This window comes from Rhinolophus sinicus, chromosome 2, assembly GCF_057876585.1.
Source record: "Rhinolophus sinicus isolate RSI-liver-muscle chromosome 2, RSI-T2T, whole genome shotgun sequence".
NCBI lineage: Eukaryota > Metazoa > Chordata > Mammalia > Chiroptera > Rhinolophidae > Rhinolophus > Rhinolophus sinicus.
In genome coordinates this window covers 169,474,474-169,495,802 of record NC_142502.1, presented here as the reverse complement: position 1 = coordinate 169,495,802, position 21,329 = coordinate 169,474,474, and the positions used below count along the sequence as shown (strand labels likewise).

At 40.5% G+C, this 21,329-nt stretch overlaps 1 protein-coding gene across 1 annotated transcript in view; it reads right to left on the bottom strand.

Annotated features, from left to right (window-relative positions):
• The window catches only part of SRD5A2 (steroid 5 alpha-reductase 2), a 48,790-nt gene extending 35,655 nt beyond the window's left edge, over nucleotides 1-13,135 (bottom strand). The window contains exon 1 of the mRNA XM_019717416.3: nucleotides 12,794-13,135. Within this exon, the coding sequence (XP_019572975.1) occupies nucleotides 12,794-13,074 (281 nt within the window). The 5' untranslated portion in view covers nucleotides 13,075-13,135. The remainder of the gene's footprint in view (nucleotides 1-12,793) is intronic.
• Nucleotides 13,136-21,329: the final 8,194 nt, after the last annotated feature.

The following is a 21,329-nucleotide window of genomic DNA, read 5'->3' as shown; positions in this document are numbered from 1 at the left end:
AGCAAAACCAAAATAAGCAGAAGGAAGGAAATAATAAAGATCAAAGCAGAGAGAAAATAAATAGGAAACAGAAAACCCAATAGAGAAGCTCAATAAAACAAAAATCTGGTTCCTTGAGATCAATAAAATTGATAAAGCTCTAGCTAGACAGATCAGGAAAATAAGTTAGAAGACATAAACTACCATTACCAAGAATGAGGCAGGTGACATCCCCATGGATTCTACAGATACTTAAAGGATACACACATCTGTGTGTTGACACTTTACCAAGTAACATGATTGCATTTTAAGGGATCTTCAACATCTTCAAAGGGTCAACGTAACGGGAGAATTTTGAAAATGGCCCAGAGCTTGATTTAAGGCTTGGATGGTAGAATTGAATGTTATGGCATAGATACAAAAGATACTTGGAAATTAAAGAGGAAAGATTCCACAAGGAGTATATGGAGGGCAATTTTCCACCAGTCATAGGCCACCAAACATGCTAAACTGACTAAACATCACATTCCCACCCGCTAATCTTGGAATAGACCATCTTCTGAGGACCAACTCAAGTGCTTGCCCATCATTCCCACTCAGTGCCACTAATCACAGGAATGCGATACAGTGCCGTCACTTGCGAAGTAGGATTAACATTAGCAATTGTGTCAAGGACAAAGTGAAATAACCAATGTAAAACACGTAACATAATTCCTGGAACACCCAGAGCTCAATAAATCATGGTTTCCCCTTCCTTTATTCCCTTCCATTACCAAATGGAAGGCAAATTGCAATGTTGGCCCCAGTTCAGAGGGTTTTTAAATTTAGAGCTCGTATGCTGAACTGACGCTCATTCAAGACTCCTGGGTTGAGCATAGAAACTTTTAAAACAACTTGAGTCCGAACTTTCATGTCCCCATTGCCACGCACGGTGGGGAGTCAAAAAGCAGAACAGGGTGTTGCCAGAACCAAGTTGCCAGGCTCTGAATAAAATCAACAGGTAGACAACATTTGTATTCTATCTATATCAGATTACATTTATGCTCCCCGTCCTGCTTGCTGAGGCCCTTCATTAGAGCACCGCTCTTGGCCTTTCCGCCGTCCCTCAACCATTCCTCCTCAGGGAAGCAGTGAATTAATTGTCTGCTGGGTAAGTTTGAAAGCACGATCTCTCAAAGGCACAGCTCAGCCCTTTTCTCATTCTGCTCTTTTCAGACAGGCAGGCCCCATGGGAAAGGCCTGTAGGTTGTTCAGCCATGGCTGCTGCTGAGTATTTTTGAGGTACAGTGTTAGGAGGCCCGCATGATCCGAAATGTAATATGCATTCTCCCAAACCAGCTTCAGTACTAATAAGGGTGGTCATTTGTCTCTAATTGTCTAATTCCTAGGTCTAGCTCTCAGTTGATTCTGAACTTGGGTGGGGAAGAAGGATGCCATTTATTGGGCTCCCTCAAAGCCCACCCACCCATTTGCCCTCTATTCCATGCATACTCTCACACAGACAGGCACCAAAGACTTTAGCATGTTCAATGGCATGACTGCGGTCTCCCATATGTCCTCATGTCCCTCAGTCTGCATTTTCCCACCATTCTGGGCCTCTCAGACTGACACTGCTGCCACACCACTTTCACACCAGAAAGAGTGATAGACATGCAATGATGGTGCTTTCTGCCTTCCTCCTGCAGTGCAAGCACCAGGTGTTGTCCTTCTTTTGTGTCCCCCACAGGACTTAGCACAATTCTGAACATGTGGAGCTCAAAAAGAATCAGGACAGCTGGGTTCAAGCCCCTATGAACTCTGCCCTTCGTTGCCATGTGACTTTGTACATATCACTTGGCCAGTTTGGATCACTGTTTCCTTATCCTGTTTGTTCTTTTGAAGAGACATTGAGGTATGTTTTAAATGAGCAATAAGTTGATTCCTTCTTCAATGTGGTAAAAGTGAAATGGTCAAGACCTCTAACGCTTGTTTGCATTTTTGGCAAACATAGCTCTATATTTTTCAGATGTGCTTAGGATGTCATCCTATTTACAATGTAAACTCCAAGATGCCTACTGTTTCCCACAATGTTCAAATAAAGGACTTGGAACCCACAAATTCTCAAAAAATTATGTCTACTCCCAAATTCCTACTTAAATGTAGCAGAAATTTTTGAAAATATACCCACTGCTTTACTATAGAATTTAACAAAATTTTATTATAGAATTACCAGAGCACTGACTATAAAGCTCTATTATTTGTGGTTTTCTTAAGGAGGGGCTGGCAAACTATGGCCCACTGCCTGTTTTTATAAATGAAGTTTTATTGCAACACAATCACACTCATTTGTTTACATATCGTCTGTGATTGCTTTCATGCTATAACAGCAGATTTTAGAAGTTGTGACAGAGATTCTATGGCTGCAAAGCCTAAAATGGTTACTATTTGGCTTTTTACAAAAGTTTGCTGACCCCCATTCTAAAGAAGCCTTCAGTTAATCTTCATTAATCAAAATGATGCCTCATGAATGTCCTTAACACATGATTAAGTAACCAGGATAAGTGCCTTATCCTGCCTGGGCCTTTCCTCTCTATTGGTAGGACGGGAGATTTGTCTAGATGATTTCCAATGGGGGCATTAATCATCATTTTGGTTCTCAGCCAATGAGTAATTTCCTTTGTGATGTTTGATTATTTCTGAATATTTGAGATTTTTTTCACCTCTTATGAAATTGGGAAAACATTGGCAGGGCACATCAGGAGACTGAAGTTCCAGGCCCCTCTTTGCCTCTAATTGATTAAACCTTTTGGTGCTTTGCTTCTGTAAAATGGGCAGGCTGGACAGATGAGGATGACATTCCTTAAAACAGATCATTATGATCCAGTGTGTGAAGCAGCTCATGGAAGCCCACCTTGGCTGCTATGCAAGCCTAAGGAAACGCATCACAGTGGGATTTACAGAGGAAAAAGGATTCAGGGAAAGCTTCTTGGAGGAAGTGGTACCTGATCTGAGTCTTGAAGGATGGGAAAGAATTCATGCTGCTGGAGAATGAACTGATGAATAAAGCAGAAGGTATCATATTGAAGCCATTGTTTTATGTGGCTAATTAGAAAATGTCATCTGGTTCAAGCATCTAAAGCTCAAGAAAGAGCTCTCTAAATTCAAACAGATTCTAACATATGTATTCCACTCTGCTTCTGCATGTATATTATGGAAGGCCACACTGCCCAGCAACTTTTCACAATACAATCACCTTTTGGTGAAAAGAGATTTCTTTTTCTTTTTCATGCAGATACTAAGGTTACAGTCAAGTCTTGAAAAAACATCAGCTGCTATAGGTATAGGTGATATGATAATCATTGCATGGGACACCAAGGTTTCTTGGGGAAATGAAAATAGTTAGAGACAGTGGACAAAGGATCATTTCAGGATTGTAATCAAGGTCAATGAGAGGTGAGATAACTCAAACTTCAAACTATCTTGGCAGTGGGATTAGGCAACATGCTTACAGCTGTCATTTTTCATGTGGCTAAACCATCCAAACATCCACAACAATAGATTCTGAAGGGAGGAGAATTATCTGACTTAACACAGCCACGCAATCTCAGCAATGATTCCTAAGTAATTGCTAGCTCTCCCACAATTCTAACTGCTTGTACTGATGTCAGAAGCAGCAATCATTCATGCATTCAACAAATTTTAGTGAGTATGAATTATGTATAAGCACTTTTCTGTACACTCAGGACACAGGCAAAAAATAAGACAAAAGTCCTTTACCCTTGTGGAACTTGCATTCCAGTTTACCACCCTTGTATGGAGAACAGTGGAAAGAGTTTTAACTTCTATCTAACAGGATACATTGTTGTTCTGAACAGTCCCCAGAGGACATTTTGCAAAAGAGTCTAGTCTAAGCCACACCGGTGCCAACTTTCTTCCTGAGCCCTTGTCCCTCCATCAGATTCTGTGTCATAGCTATGTACAGGACAGGATAAAGCCAAGGCAGCCTGATGCTTTTTTTAACGTACCCTCATTATCAAGCCACATGACTCCTAAAGTCTCAAAGCAAAAATGCTCATAGACTTGGAACCACTTCTGGGAATCTTGACTAAGAATATAGTGCAGACTTCTGAAAATAATTTAGGGGCAAAAATGCACATCGTGGGTTTGTTTAACCAAGCTCCTCCTCTCCTACCAAAAAAAGGGGAAAATTGAATGTCCAACTATAAATTAATGGACAGGTTAAGTTATCATTTTTTCATGAGATGAAATCACAAGCAGCCATTAAGATTATATTTAGCAAAACTCTATGATAATGTGTGAAAATACTTATTATAAACTGTTTTGTAATCAAGCAAAAGGAAAGCCTATGTACAGTCAATATAACAAGCATGTGTGAAAATCCACTTTGGAAAAAAAAACCTAAAAGCCTTGACTTCAAGTCAAGATAGTGGAGTGGGTAAACTCTGTGCTCACCAAACCCTATGATCATATTGAAAATACAACTGAATTATAGAACAACCATCACTGAGAACCACCTGAAGTCTTGCTAAATAGAAGTCCTATAACTAAAGATATAAAGAAGAAGTCACACGAGACTGGTAGGAGGGGTGGAGACGTGGAAGGGGCAGGTCCCACATCCATGGTATGGCAATTAAGAGTCAAGAGGGATTGCCACGGGGATACAAAAGTCAATTTGGGGAATATAACCAATAATGTTGTAAAGATTTTGTAGGGTATCCAATGGACACTTGGTCTTATTAGGGAGACCACCTCAGGGATGATGTAGATGCCTGACCACTGCAGTGTACACCTGAAGCTGAAGCTGAATAATAATGAATGTCAACTATAATTTAATATATAGTCACAAGAAGTGGAGTACAGCATAAGGAATAGAGACAGTGGAAATGTAACGGCTGTATGCAATGTCAGAGGGGCAGTAGATTGGGGAAGGGGGGTTATCACTTTGTGAGGGGTATAAATGATAAATGTCTATTACAGTGTTTTGTATACATGAAACTAATAAAAAAATAAAATAAAATACAAAAATATTTTTAAAAAAAGGAATCAAGATGGATATCTTGACTGCGGAGGTTCCCCCTGAGGGGTGACAGGGCCCAGCCCCACACCAAGCTCTCCAGCCCCAAGCACCAGTGCCAGGAAGAAGAGTCCCCACAACATCTCGCTATGAATCCAGAAGGGATTATCTCCAAGAAAGACAAAGGGCTGCGGGAGACAAAGACACCCTGCTCTTTTTTTTCTAATTTAATTTTTATTTATTTTTCAATTGCAGTTGACATATAATATTATGTTAGTTTCAGGTGTACAGCATAGTGGTTTGGCCCTGAGGTACAGGGTGAACCTGAGTGTTAGGGCGGAGGTGCAGGCATCGACATACCTGTGCAGGTGAGATGCTTTTGCAAAAGCACTGGGTATCACCCTGCTTCTCTGAATATGCCTTTACATAAACTGCCTACATTTTCCTCTCTATTGTGGAATGTATTATTCATTTGTTTAAATTTCATCTGATTTAGTTTAATGGTACATGGACTTTTTTTTCGGTCTTTAAATATCTTTAAAGGCACTGTCATCCAAGTCTAAGATTTAAGTTTTGATTTTTTCCCCTGAAAATTTCACAATTATCTATGTGAAATATTCTTAGGTGAAGCATTTTTAAGGAAGTTGAAATCAGTGGAAAATCGGATTTATGCAATAATTGCAGAAAGTGAAGACAAGCTTATGTATCTTTTTTATGATGGTATATTTAATTGGAGAACATCACAGCATTGCGGAAAAATCATTCCATGCTATAGTCAGAGACACTCATAATCCAAGAAGGGCCAAGTCTAATCAAACAGATATAATGAGGATTGTGCTGCTGTAACGCCTAGCTCCAAATGTTGTCATTTGTGTTTTTATTTTTATGTTTCATAAAGGCTGAGTAAAACGTTACAGAAAAACATGTATTAAGAGGCAATATAGTTTGGAGGCTGAGAGTACAAACTAAATTCAAACAGATTTGGGTTTGACAGCTGACTCTGTTACTTCTCTCTAGGTGACCATGGGTCAATTACTTGACCCCTCAAAGCCTGTTTCCTCACCAATAAAATGCAAGTCCTAATATATAGAATAGAATTCTTATTGGATTACATGCCCTGATGCCTGTAAAATGTTCAGCTCAGGGCCTGGTACACAGTGAGTCGTTATGATTGCTGTTGTGGTTTCGTTGTTAGTAACCTCTATCCAACCAAGTTCAGAGATTCTCATGTTGAAATGAAGGAGTTTGAAGGTTCAAACTGTATTAGCTTTGTGGAGAAAACTGTGTTTCTAAATATATTTAAATATATTTTAACATTGGGTTTTGAACTCTGATAGAAGAGTTGAATAAATCCAATACTTACTTAACAAAATTTATTATGTACCTGCTTGGTGTTGAACACAGTATGCTGGACAGGTGAAAAGGTAGAGAAGAGGTAACTAAATAAGCTATGATTTAGACACAGATGTGTTCAAAATGAACAATTGGATGTGACTAATTTTTATAAGTGCTATAATCAATGTCTGATGATGTTTTCCCAGTAAAATGACAATTCATTTATAAATAAGACAATCTGAAAAGCCTCATGGAGGTGGTGATCTTGAAACAGGAGTGGGATTTCCTCAGGCAAAGACTGGGGTGTGGGTCAAGAGGAACAATCTGAGTAGACAGAGTAATATAAACAAAGGAACAGAGGTGGATGGGTGCAGCGGATGTTGAGGGAATTGGATACAGAATGGTAGGTGTGCTGGGTACGTGTTGAATGGAATTCATAAAGTCTCCATCTTGGAGGGCCCCTTCTGTGTCCTACTAAAAGAGTTCATATCTCATCTTAGCTCATGCTGCTGTAATGAAATACCATTGACTGGATGGCTTAACCAACAGAATTTATTCCTCACAGTTCTGGAGGCTGGGCAGTCCAATATGAAGGTGCCAGCCAATTCCCTGGTGAGAGCCCTTTCCCTTACTTGCAGCCATTTTCTTTCTGTACCCTCACATGGGAGAGAGAGAGAGAGAGAGAGAGAGAGAGAGAGCACTCTGGTGTTTCTCCCCTTTCTTATAAAAACGCTAATCCCATCATGGGGACCTCATCCTCAAGATCTCATCTAAATCTAATTACCTTCCAAAGGCCCCACTTCTGAATACCATCACATTGAGATTGAGGGTTAGGGCTTCAATACACAAATTTTAGGGGAATGCAAACATTCAGTCCATAACAGATCTTAACCTGTACTTAAAGGACAAGCACTGCCATTCTCTGAAAAGGCCAACAGAATTACTAGGTTGGTACTTTAGAAGGTAAATCTGCAGTGAATAGATGAGATGAATTGGAAGGAGATAAAGAAACCAGTTAAAATATTGCTGCATTTTTTGCGGAGTATTTTCTCAATCTGTTGAGACTTTGCTTCCCGACAATTATTGTCAGTATGGCTCAAATAAACTCTTATGAGCTTTCAAAAAAATATATATTGCTGCAGTAGTTCAATCTAGATGTACCATATTTCACAAAATGTACAAAATTATCAATTATTAGACACACCATTTTTTATGTATCTCTAAAGAAAACAAAAACAAAACTGCCATTGAACTATCATACAATGTGTAGAATTTTATTTTTATACTTATTGAAAGGATAATTTTAGAGGATTTTAGCCATCAGTTTTTTTTTTGTTTTTTTTGTTTTTTTTTTAAATTATCTTTTTTTTTTAAGTCTTTTTTTGTAAGTCTTTTTTTTTTTTTTTTTTTAATTGGGGAAGGGGAACAGGACTTTATTGAGGAACAGAGTATACTTCCAGGCCTTTTTTCCAAGTCAAGTTGTTGTCCTTTCAATCTCAGTTGTGGAGGGTGCTGTTCAGCTTCAAGTTGTTGTTCTTTCAGTCTTAGTTGTGGAGGGCACAGCTCAGCTCCAGGTCCAGTTGCCGTTGCTAGTTGCAGGGGGCACAGCCCACCATCCCTTGCGGGTGAACCGGCAGCCTTGTGGTTGAGAGCCCACTGGCCCATGTGGGAATCGAACCGGCAGCCTTCGGAGTTAGGAGCATGGAGCTCTAACCACCTGAGCCACCGGGCCGGCCCCCATCAGTTTTTATTATATGTTATTCTTTGTATATACGTAAAAGGAAAATATCAACAAGATACATTGGTAGATATATATAAAGATATTTATAAAACTGTTTCACATTCACAGTCCATTTCCTCTGAATCACTTTTTGATTCAGTCGTAATGGTGTATATTATTATAGAGTTTACCCACATATATATAGATAGATAGATATAGATAGATATAGATACAGTGATGATTTTTAAAATAAAAACGTGACAACATTTTTAAAAAAATGAGCAGAAGACCTGAACAGACATTTCTCCAAAGAGGACCTACAGATGGCCAACAGACATATGAAGGGATGCTCAACATCACTTACCATCAGGGAAATGCAAATTAAAACCACAAGCTCGAACCTCATGCCTGTCAGAATGTTATCGTTTATAAATCAACAAACAAGTGTTGCAAGGATGTGGAGAAAATGGAACCCTCATGCACTGTTGGTGGATTTATAAAGTGGTGCAACCACTATGGAAAACAGTATGGAGTTTCCTCAAAAAATTAAACATAGAACTACCTTATAACCCAGCAATTCCACCTTTGTGTATTCATCTGAAGAAATCCAAAACAAAATATTTAAAAATTTGTACGCGTCCCTATGTTCACAGCAGCATTATTTACAGTAGCCAAGGTATGAAAGCAAGCTAAGTGTCCACTAATAAACAAATGGATAAAGAAGATGTGGTACATATATATATATTCAATGGAATAGTAAATGGTCATAAAAAAAGAATAAAATCTTACCATTTATGACAACATGGATAGACCTAGTGGGTATTATACTAAATGAAATAAATCAGACAGAGAAAGACAAATACCATATGATTTAACTTATAGGTGGAATCTAAAAAAATAAATAAACAAACGAAGAAACAAGACAGAAACAAACTCATAGATACATAGAACTTTCTGATGGTTGACAGATGGGAGGGGGATTGGAGGATGAGTAGAAAAGGTAAAGGGGATTAAAAAGTACAAATTGCCAGTTATAAAAATAGTCATGGGGATGTAAAGTACAACATAAAGAATATTGTCAAATAATATTGTAATAACTACCGTGTTTCCCCAAAAATAAGACCTAGCCAGACCATCAGCTCTAATGTGTCTTTTGGAGCAAAAATTAATATGAGACCTGGTCTTATTTTACTATAATATAAGACCTGGTCTTTAATATAATATAATATAATATAATATAATATAATATAATATAATATAATATAAATAATAAATATAATATAATATAATACCGGGTCTTATTTTACTATAAGTAAAATAAGTAAATTTTACTTACCCGGTCTTGTATAATGTAACATAATATAAGACCGGGTCTTATATTAATTTTTGCTCCAAAAGACTCATTAGAGTTGATGTTCCAGCTAGGTCTTATTTTCGGGGAAACATGGTATGTGTGGTGTCAGAGGGGTGCTAGACTAATTGGGGGGATCACTTCTTAAGTTATATAAATGTCTAATCACTGTTGTACACCTGAAAATATAATATTGTATGTCAACAGTAATTGAAAAATAAAGTTTAAAAAATAAAAATAAAAAGCCTTGATGGAAATGTTCCAAAACATTAACCATTGATAAACTTAGGTGTTGAAATTATGGTGTTTTTCTACTTTTTGTATTTTTAGTGAACATTCATTATTTTTAGAATTAAAAAAAAAAAAAGATTTTAAGCCTAAATACTGTTTTTGAAAGGCAAGGACAAGGTAGCAAGTACAAGTATAAAATAGTTTATCATGGTAGCTAAGATCCTGAATTCTGGAATCAAAGTCTCTGGGTCTGAATCCTGTTTCCCAAGTTACTGTGTGACTTTTGCTTGCCCCAGTTTCCCAATGGTAATATGGGGAGTGATGTTGGTGCCCACCTAAATGGGTGAAAATGAGGATAAGTAGATAATCCATATAGAGTGTTTAGCTTTAGCACAGAGCAGAATACCTCATAAGCACTCAAAATGACAACAGATCCAATACTGCAGTGCTTTCATACAAAAAAGAAAGAGTTCACAGAAATGGAAAGGTGAGCAAACATCATATATTCATGCCTCAGGGACAACTCAGAGTTGAGTTTTCAGTAGACAATTTTCCTTCAGGCAGAATCAATACTCAAATCCTTTATTGATATTTTAGATTTTCCCCAGAAGAAGATGAAGAGTATGTTGATATTCATTTCATAAGTAATAATTATTTCTTTGGATTTTTAATGTGCCAGTCATAATTTATTGTGCAAAGTGCCTTTTGGTTTTAAAAACAAGTCTAAAAATTATGTTACTAAGATTCTCAGAAAATACTAATCATTAAGATGAAATGATTTCATAAAAAATATTATTTATAGTGCTAACAGGCAGTAGTAAATTTGAAGATAAAAATAATTGTCTGATGGAATCATATTTTTCTGTCAAATGTCCGTTCCAAAAACAGTGAAATCAAAAGGTGGTCTCTTCATGGACGGTGTAGATGCCTGACCACTGCACTGTACACCTAAAGCTGAAGCTGAATAATACTGAATGTCAACTATAATTTCATATATATATATATATATATATATATATATATATATATATAGTCACAGGATGTGGAGTACAGCATAGGGAATAGAGTAAATGGAATTGAAAAAAAGCTATATACGATGTCAGAGGGGTAGTAGATTGGGGGTGTTATCACTTTGTGAGAAGTGTAATTGTCTAACTATTACATTGTTTTGTACACCTGAAATTAATAAAAATTATAAATAAACAAATGGAGAGAGAAGAGACCCACTTCCCATGCAGAAGAATTTCAAGTCATGTAAGCAAATGCATCTCCTGAAGGATACCAGGAGTAATTCCCTCTCAGTAAGTGTGGACAAAGTCATCAAGCTCAAGAAGAGTCTGAGAAACTGCCAGTGGAGAGAAGCTTCAGGAGACAGCATGACTAAGTTTAACAATGCATTGCAGATGGGATTTAGAACAGAAAAAAAAAAAAAAAAAAAAGACATTATGTAGACACTAAGGAAATCTGAATAAACTGTGGTAATTTAAAAAAAAAATCTGGCCTCTTATTGCCAGCACCCAACATCCTTCTTTCTGCGCAAATTAAAACATCTCAATCTGGGTACAATAAAGTAGTTAATAACTAGACATACACTTTGTCCATAATAGGCTTTTGGTAAATATCTGTGGAAAGGACACCCATTTCTGAAATTGTGGTTTTTATTGCTTGCCAAAACTTGTTTTTTAAAAGAGTGAGAATTCAGTTAAAATTGCACAAATATTAAATCTTGACCAATAAAAAAGATCCAGAGGATAAGGAAGGATTATAAGGAAAGACAGGTTGAAAATTCTTTCTCTAATACTTCCTTCTCCTGAGATGGGGCATCAACTTTTCCCCTGTGAGAGAGAGAGAGAGAGAGAGAGAGAGAGAGAGAGAGAGAGACGCCTTTCAGCTTCCAGAGACATTCTTTACCCTGATTTCTAATCTAGATTTCCTTGATCTTTGGATCCTAGTAATTCTCTATCCAAAGATAAGTTCTTGACCTTGTTTGGTAACCTTCTCTGTCTATGGACTCTGTTTTCTCCTTGCTTGGAGTATCTGCCTGCTTAACGTGGTGAAAAGGTATTGAACCATGGAGTTTCACAGGCTTAGATTTGAATCTGGCTGAGCACTAATGGTATCATCTTCATTCAGTCACTTAACCTTACTCAGCCTCACTGTCTTTGTCTGTAAATCAGACGTAATAAATGCATATCTCACAAGATTACCACTGGGGTTAGATGAGACAATAGATGCTAAAAGATTGGGCGTGGTAGGTAACTTCATTGTGTGTTCCTCCCTTCCCCTGTGCGTCTTTGGGGGGGGAGGGGGAGTTAGCAGTCATTTGAATCCTAAAAGCCCTTGGTTTATTCCCTGTCTTTCCTTCTCAGACCAGATGGCAAAGTTCTCCCGAATTCGGGGTTTTTAACTTAGAAGAACATTTGAGCTCTTCTCAAATTAACTTCTACCCACGCACACTTATGTCCCAGGGGAACTGGAAAGGTAGATGAGCTTGTGGTGAGAGCTGTCCCTTTCGGGTGGAGACTGAGAAGTGGGTCTCTTGCTCAGACAAGTGGGTTCCCATCAGTTCTCTTTCCCCGCAATGAAGTCCGAGTCTGGCTCTGCCGACCTCCCTCCTCAGACTCGCAAAGATTACGTTGATCGGTCCCTTTGAGCCGAGTTTGTTTTGAGAGGTGCCAACACGTCAACTCTCTCAAGAGCTCAGAACCAGCCTGCCCCTGCCCAGCCCAGGAAAGGTGAAAGAAGAAAGCGAAGGCGTGGGAGGTAGGAGGAGCGGAGAGAAGCCACAGGTGACTCGGCACAGCGCGGACTTGGACAGGGAACTGTCCAGGTCAACAGCTCTGCCCAGCCTGGGCTACCGACTCGCCTCCCGCCCCGCTCGATCTCCTTCCCCGGAGCGGTCAGAGGATTTGGAGGGGAAACGAGACGCTCACCGGCCGGGGGCAGTGAAGGCGGCGTCTGCCCAGAGACCGCTTCTCCACTCGCCCGCTTTCCGCCCGCAGCCCAGGCTCAGACAGGTGCTCCCTGCAAGCCCGGCTCCCTGCCCCGGGCGGAGGCCCTCGCCGCCCCCCGGCGGTCCTTGGTGCGCGCCGCGCGCTGCGCTCCTGGACCCGCGGAGCCTGGCGGTGCACACCAGTCCGCGTCAGCAGAGGGGAAACGCTACCTGTGGAAGTAATGTGCGCAGAAGAGTCCCAGAAGCACAGTCTCAGGCGGGCCAAAGAGAGCGCGGGGCTGCCCGACGAGGATCCCCGCCGGTACCACGAAGGAGGGCAGCTCCTGCAGGAACCAGGCGGCGCGGGCGGGCAGACGGCTAGCCGCGGGCATTGGGCTCCTAGTGTACTTCCCGTAGCCGGAGGGCTCTCCCAAGTACACTAGCACGGCCCCCAGGGCGGCCAATGCGACACTGCCTGCCAGCACCGGGCTCTGCTGGCATTGAAGGGGCATCGCGCCGTGTTCCCCACCAGTGAGCAGAGGACAGCACGGCCCCCACCGCCCCTTTATGGAGCGCGAGACACCACCCTGTGTCCGCCCCTTCAGCTTTGGCTCCCGCCCTCCATCCTGCCTCCCACCTGGGCGCGGCCAGCCCTGTCTCGTCTCAATGGCAAAGCCCCTTTCGCGGGGCTGGCACTTCAGGAAGGAGCCAGGGTGGAGCGAAGGATGAAGCTTTCGTGGGGTCAAAAACGTGTTCTGGGGCCCCCGAGCCTTTGACTAACCTCCACACACGTGGCCACTCTCTCCACCGCCTGCCACTGGTCCCCTCTTAGACTGCCTTTCAAAAACTTGTTCCTCACCCATCAACCTCTGAAGCTGCAACTTCTGGGACCAGGAAATCAAGAGAGAAAGCACAGGGATGCTTTAGCCGGGGTCTTTCTCCCGCCCCACACATCCTCCGCGCCCCCACCCTAGGCAGCACCTACCGTCGACAACCCCAAGCCAGGATCTCCCCAACCCTCTGGTTCCCTGTGCTCCGCCACTCCCCGCCCGCTCCCTCCCCCCAACTCCGCATTCTTACTTCGACCCTGGGCCCTTCGATTCTAGGCACTTCCCATGTCCAGCAGCCCCTTTAAGGGGGTGCCGCCCTCCTTCGCCACTCTTAGCATCACTGCCATCTCTGCACCACCATGCCCTCAGACAGGTATCAGCCTCTCCAGGGCTTTAATTCCCCTGCGATTTTTCTATGCATGGCTGAGCACGCCCCTGGGCCTCCAGCCTGTTACAGAGGATCATCCGCTGAGCTCGAGCGTGGAAGCCCAGATTGCCGCCCAGAGTAGTGACCCTGTCGCCCGCCCTAAGCTCTGCTCCGCGCAACCCTGGAGCTGGCCGGGTTCAGGCTAACGTCTAGTGCTTCTCCGGTGAGACGCCCTCTCCCAGCGTCTCAAGCGGTTGAGACGAGTGCCATATATGATGGTGCCATTGGAAATGCTGCTGCGCTCTGAACACCCAGCCGTGGTTCTTTCCCTCTTCCTTCTATTCGCCGCTCTTCTCTCATCCTCGACCCCTTCGTTTTCCTACCTCGTTCATTATTTCCTCTTGCCTTCTCTGAGTCAGCATCCAGATTTCTCTGGCTGCCTTCCTCCAGTGTTTTATGCCCCTTTTCCTCTCATCCTTCTTTCTTTAACCTGGCTTCCTCCTTACGTGTTGGCCTCCTCTGCCCACCTGCTCTCGTACATCTTGTGCCATCTGCCTTGATTACTTTATCCCTGTTAATTTTTTCCTCTGGTACCTACTTCGGACACCACTCCGGTCCTTCCCGTTCTCTCTCTCCCCTTTCTTGGGCGCCTTCTTCATTCTTCCCCCTTAGCTCCAACTCACTGTCTCTCTGGAACCCCACTCAATACTTCCCCCCATTACTCCTGCCCTGTTATACTGGCTGTTCCAATGAAAGGCCCGCTGCCCCGTCTGCCCAGTTCTGGGACATGTGGTGTTTGGTGACCCGTTAGTGCAACAGGGCATCCTTTGCTTGCTGACCAAGAGGTAGTTATCATCTCCCTGTTAAGTTATAAATTAAATAGTAATCATGCTTCAATGTTCAATTGATGACCATAGAAGAAACACCTCTACTGACTGAAGCACTTTTCATGGAGTAACCCCAGGGATTGGCTCTCACAGCTTCCTGAAGCTGTTTTTGCCCTGGCTTTACAGTGCAGCTTCCTCAGTTACCATCTGCTAGCTGAGAATGCCCAAATATAGATCTCCAGCAAAGACCTGAGCTTCTGATCTGCATTTCCTCCCTGCTGAACAACTCCACCTGGATGTCCTTCAGAGACCTCCAATTCAACCGTGCCCAAAGCTAAACCAACGTATCTGTCCCTCCATGCCCCATCCACAGCCACATCCTCTCTCTGGCATTCCTGGTTGTGACCTCTTCTCTGTCTTCAATAGCCATAGTCTGGGACACTGGCATATAGATGCAGGAAACTATAGATTTTTTGATGCCATGTGTATCAGGAGAATGAGGAGTGTGACATTTCAAACCCAACTCAATGGAATAACTCTTTTTAAATGAAATTTCTCCTGTCTCAATTCCCTCCTCTCTTTTCCCCTAACTTTGCCCAATTTTGGGCCTCATTATTATTTTTTCACTAATGTACCAGTTAGCTTTGGCAACATAACAAACTACCCTAGAAGTCAGTAGCTTAATAAAACCAATTATCTTCAGCTTATGCATCTGCGAATCAGATGGGAGTCAGCTGAGCTGGGCTGGGTTTGGCTTATCTTGACTGCTCATTCATTCATCTGTGGAGTACCTGAGAGCCCTACTCCAGGCTGGGATTTGATAGGGAATCTTAGCTGAGGCAGCTCTGTTCCACATGGCTCTTATCCTAGGATGAGTGAGCTACTCAACATGTCTATATAATTTTGATAATAGATGCACAAGAGTATAAGAAACACACAAGACTTCTTGAGGCTCAGATCAAGAACTAGTACACTCTTACTTCCTGTTCATTTTATTGGCCAAATTAAGTTACATGGGAGATTCCAGAATCACAGTGAGAAGGTATTGCAAAGTTACATGGCAAAGGACAGGATAAAGGGAGAGAGAGAACCGGAACCAATAATGCAACTTTTATTACATATAGAGAAAAAGTGCCCAAATTGTAACATACTACTTGATTGATTTACACAAACTGAACATGTTATCACCAACACTTAGGTTATTAGCAAACCTAAGCTCCCCTCATGCCTCCTTACATCTCCTCCCAGAATAACCACTACTCTGATTTCTAACACCATAATTTGTTATGCCTGTTTTTGAACTTTATGTAAATTTAATCACATAGTATTTACTCTTTGTGTGTGTTTTAATGGTGCCTGAGATTTGTTTTAATCAGGTGTGGTGAGACATGCAGACACAGAAATGACTGTCACAAAGTTTATACTCACAGATCCCTAGAAATAGGAGGCATAGTACGCCACACAAGCCCACATAGGGAAGAACCAGGCTCAGTCAGGAGGCAAAGGGAATGAGAGGAAAACATGGACAAAAGCTTTTATTGTGGTTTCCACCAGAAGAAATGGACAAGGCAGGATCAGCAGGCTTAGGATTGGCTAGTTTGAATAATTTCAATGTGCTGTTGACTTTAGGGACTATTTCCAGTTGTCTGGGACCTGGCTCTGGGACAAGGGCAGGTGAATAGTGGTCCAGTGTGTAGGGGATTGATACTGTATTTCCTTGAAAATAAGACCTAGCCGGACCATCAGCTCTAATGTATCTTTTGGAGCAAAAATTAAGACTGGTATTACGTTATATTATATTATATTATATTATATTATATTATATTATATTATATTATATAATAAGACTGGTATTGTATTATATTATACTATATTATATTATACTTGGTCTTATATTAAAATAAGACCCGGTCTTATATTAATTTTTGCTCCAAAAATTGCTTATATTATATAAGACCGGGTCTTATGTTATATTAAAGTAAGACCAGGTCTTATATTAATTTTTGCTCCAAAAAATGCATTAGAGCTGATGGTCTGGCTAAGTCTTATTTTGGGGAAAACAGTACAAGAGGTGGTGTGGTATGGTGGTGTGTGTGTGTGTGAGAGAGAGAGAGATTGAGAACTCACCTGGAACATTCAGTAATGACCCAGAAGGTCATGCTTTAGTGGTAGTAATTTGTAGAGTGAAGGCTAGACCCCTAACAAAATGTTAAATCAATCCTCCAAAGGGATTGAAATGATTCACAAGTGATTTAACAAAGCCAAACCCTCTTGAAAGGAAGACAATTAAATCCAGACAAGTAACAATGTAGCCTTCACAGTATCCAACACCCCCCAAATTACTAAACACGTTGCATTGACTTCTGACACCAGCTGCTGTAGTTGAGCCAAATTTCACAGGTTTAAGACACAGCCCTCCACAAGATTGCTCTTACTTCAGACACCAGCAAATTCAGGGGTCTTCAAACCACATATACATCTAAACAGCTGGTTATAAATTTGAAGGACCCCACTAACACTTCAGTTTCAATAATTCATTAGAACAAATCACAGAACTCAGGAAAGCAGTATACTCTAAGTATACTGAGTTATACTTAGAACTCAGTATAAGCATTATGCTTATACTTATAATAAGCATTATACTTATTATAGCAAAAAAAGAAACAAATCAGAACCAACCAAATGAAAAGATGCATAAGGTGAGGTCTGGGAGGGTTCCAAACGTGAAGCTTCCTTGTCCTCTCCCCATGGAATCAGGATCCACTAGCATGTCATATGTGGCAATATGCAATGTATTGTCTACCAGAAAAGCTCGCCCAGAGTTTTTATTAAGGTTTCATTATGTAAGCACAATTGATTGAATCATTGGTCATCTGACTGAACTCAATCTCCAGCATCCTTCTGCTCCCCATAGGCCAGATTGATATCACACTGGTCAAAGCCCCAACCTCTAATCACATAGTTTGTCAGAGCCAACCCCCATTCTGGGTCATCTAGTTAGTATAAACTATCAGGGATCCCATGAATAGCAAGATACTCCTGTAACTCAGGAAATTCCACAGATTTAGAGGCAATTTCCCAGGAACTAGGGATAAGGTCAACAAATTCTTTATCCCAACAGTTTAGAGGCTATCCCTCAAGTTGTTAGGACAAAACCTGAACTCTCATTGGCTAAAGTAAATTCTTCACCACACACATCAAGAAGCAGAAGAATGTGACACATAACCAAGAGGAAAATCAATCACTAGAAACCGACCTAGAAATGACAGAGATGATGGATTAACAGACAAATACTCTAAAATACCTATTTTAAGTATGCTCAATATGCTTAAAGATTAAAAAATGAACATAATGAGAGAAACGGAATAAATATAAACATGGAGCCTCTAACAATGAAAAAAGTTTGAAATGAAAAATTCACTAGATTTGATTAACAATAGGTTAGACAATGCACAAGAGAAGATTAGAAATTTGAAGACATAGTAATCAAAACTATCCAAAAGAAAGCACACAAAGGAAAAATAAATGGAGTGGGGAAGAAGAGCAGTGGAAAGAATAGACACTCAGTGACCTGTATCAATGACAATATCAAGAAGTCGAACGTATATGTAATACAATCCCAGAAAAGGAAGAAGACAAAAAATAACTGAATGAATATTTGAAAACTTCAAATTTGAAGAAAATTCCGTCTTACAGATCCAAGAACTTTGATAAACCCCAAGCAAAAAGAACATACATACTCAAATCACACCAAGGCATACCATAATCAAATTGCTGAGAACCAGTAAAAAAGGAGAAAATCTTAAAAGCAGCCAGGAAAGAAAAGACAGGGGAACAAACATAGTAAGTAAAACAGATTTCTCAGAAACTATGCAAGCCAGAAGACAATGAAATGATATATTTAAAGTGCTGAAAGAAGAATTTTTTTCAACCGAGAATTTCATATCCAGTGAAAATATCCTTCAAAAATAAAGGTGAGTTTTGTTTCCAGGCATGATGGTTTAAAATTCTGATTCCCCCCTCCAAACACACGCGCGTGCACACACACACACACACACACACACACACACACACAGCAGAGAGTACTGATAAAACCTGGGAGGAAAAAACTTACCTGGAGGAACTAGAAAATTAACATCTGCAGGCAGATACTGATGAGGAGTTCACATTCACACAGAGGGAGGAAATGGACAGCTACAAACATAATTTTCTCTTTTTTGAGACTTTAACCCTGGGCTAAGTGCAGTCTGAATAGTGCATACAGCAGCAGCAGAGGCACATGTTAAAAAAAACAAAACAAAACAACAGCAACAAAAGCTACCACATTCCTGAAAAGGAAAAAGCCAAAGAGGAAAACCCCCAGATTCTGTCTACCCACATCCTGAATGGCACATGTGCAAAACAGACAGAAAGTAATTCAGCTTAAGACAAAGTTTATGAACAGAGACATAAGAACAGAGTTCAAAGTTCAAGCCCAGCCAAAGAAATTACCTGCTAAAACAAAGGAAACAATATACAAATACAATGTATAATCTCCATGACTCAACAATCACAATGTCCAGGACACAATCCAAAATTACCTGGCATAGGAAGCATCAATGAAGTGAAACACATTCTCAAGAGAAAAGAAAATCACACAAGTCTATTTCAGTCACGTGTCACTTATCGGCAGAGATAGATTCTGAGAAATGTGTCATTAGGCAATTTTGTCACTGTGCAAATATCATAGTGTACGCTTTCACAAATCTAAATGGTACAGCCTACTACACACTTAAGCGTTAATGTTATAGCCTATTGCTCCTAGGTTACAAATCTGTACTGCATATTACTGTACTAAATGCTGTAGGTAATTGTAACACAATGGTAAGTATTTGTGTATCTAAACATATCTAAACATAGAAATGGTACAGTAAAATTATAGTATAAAAGATAAAAAAATGGTTCACCTGTGTAAGGTGTGAAAAATAATATAAACAGAACCATTTCAAAATGGACTTCCAGAGTGGCCATCCTAGAGAAATTTCCTTGTACCTCTTATTCCTCAAATCTTTGGAATGCTTGAACTGGGAAAAATAACCAATGGACTGGACTGAGCCAATATTTTCTTTAAAATAACTGTTTGCAAAGCTAACAAGGAAGCACAAGTCATGACTACCCTGCTAAAAATTAAAGAAATTCTTTAGAATTAGTGCTAACCACCATGTATATCTGAAGAATAACATAGGCTGGACTTCTGGTCAAGATGGCTGAGTAGGTAAACTCGGTGCTAGCCTCCTCCCATGATCACGTCAAGATTACAGTTAAATTATGGAACAACCATCATTGAGAACCACCTGAAGACTAGCTGAACAAAAGTTCTATAACGAAGTATAAAAAGAAGCCACACTGAGACAGCTAGGAGGGGCGGACATGTGGAATGGCAGGTTCCACACCCACGGTGTGGTGATTAAGAATTGGGAAGGATATCATGGCTGCAAAGTTCTCCCCAATGAGCAAGGTGTTCCAGCCCCACACCGAGCTCCCCAGCTTGAGGCACCAATGCCAGGAAGATGAGTCCCCATATCATCTGGCTGTGAAAACCAGCAAGGATTACACCCAAGAAAAACAAGGGGCTGCAGGGACAAAGATACAGAAAACAAATTGATGGTCACCAGATGGGAGGGTGGTTGGGGGATGGGTGAAAAAGGTGAAGGGATTAAGAAGTACAACTTGCCAGTTATAGAAATAGTCAAGGGGATGTAATGTACAACACAGGGAATATAGTCAATGGCATTGTAATAACTATGTATTGTGTCAGATGGCTAATGGACTTATGGGGTGATCACCTTTTTTTTTTTAATTAGGTAACAGTGTGCTTTTTCCAGGACCCATCAGCTTCAAGTAAAGTCATTGTCCTTCAACCTAGTTGTGGAGGGAGCAGCTCAACTCCAAGTCCGGTCGCCATTTTCAATCTAGTTGTGGGGGGCGCAGCCCACCATTCCATGTGGGAATTGAACTGGCAACCTTGTTGTTAAGAGCTCGTGCTCTAATCAACTGAGCCATCCAGCCACCCGGGGTGATTACTTTTTAAGGTATATAAATATCTAATCACTGTGTTGTACACCTGAAACTAACATAATATTGTATGTCGATTGTAATTGAAAACAAGAAAAGAAACAAGAAAGATCTCAAATAAACTATCTAACTTTATGCTTCAAGAAACTGGAAAACTAATAAAAGAAGCCCAACGTTAGTAGAAGGAAATAATAAGATCAGAGCGGAAATAAATCAAATCGAGGCTGAAAAGACAATAGAGGAGATCAATGAAACTAAGAACTTGTTCTTTGAGAAGATAAACAAAATTGACAACCTTTATCTAGACTCACCAAGAGCAAAAAGAGGAAATTCAAATAAACAATCAGAAATGAAAGAGAAGGTGTTATAAGCAATATCACAGATATACAAAGGACCATAAGAAACTACAACAAACAATTATATACCAACAAATTATATAACTTTGAAAGAAAGAATCAATTCCTGGAGACATACAATCTACCAAGATTGAATCATAAAAAATAAAAATAAAAAATCTGAACAGACCAATTACTAGTAAGAAGATTGAATTAATAATCAAAAACTTCCCAACAAACAAAGTCCAGGACCAGATAGCCTCACTGATGAATTCTACCAAACGTTTAAAGAAGAATTAATACCAATTTTTCTCAAACTCTAATAAAAAATAGAAGAGGAAGGAACACTTCCCA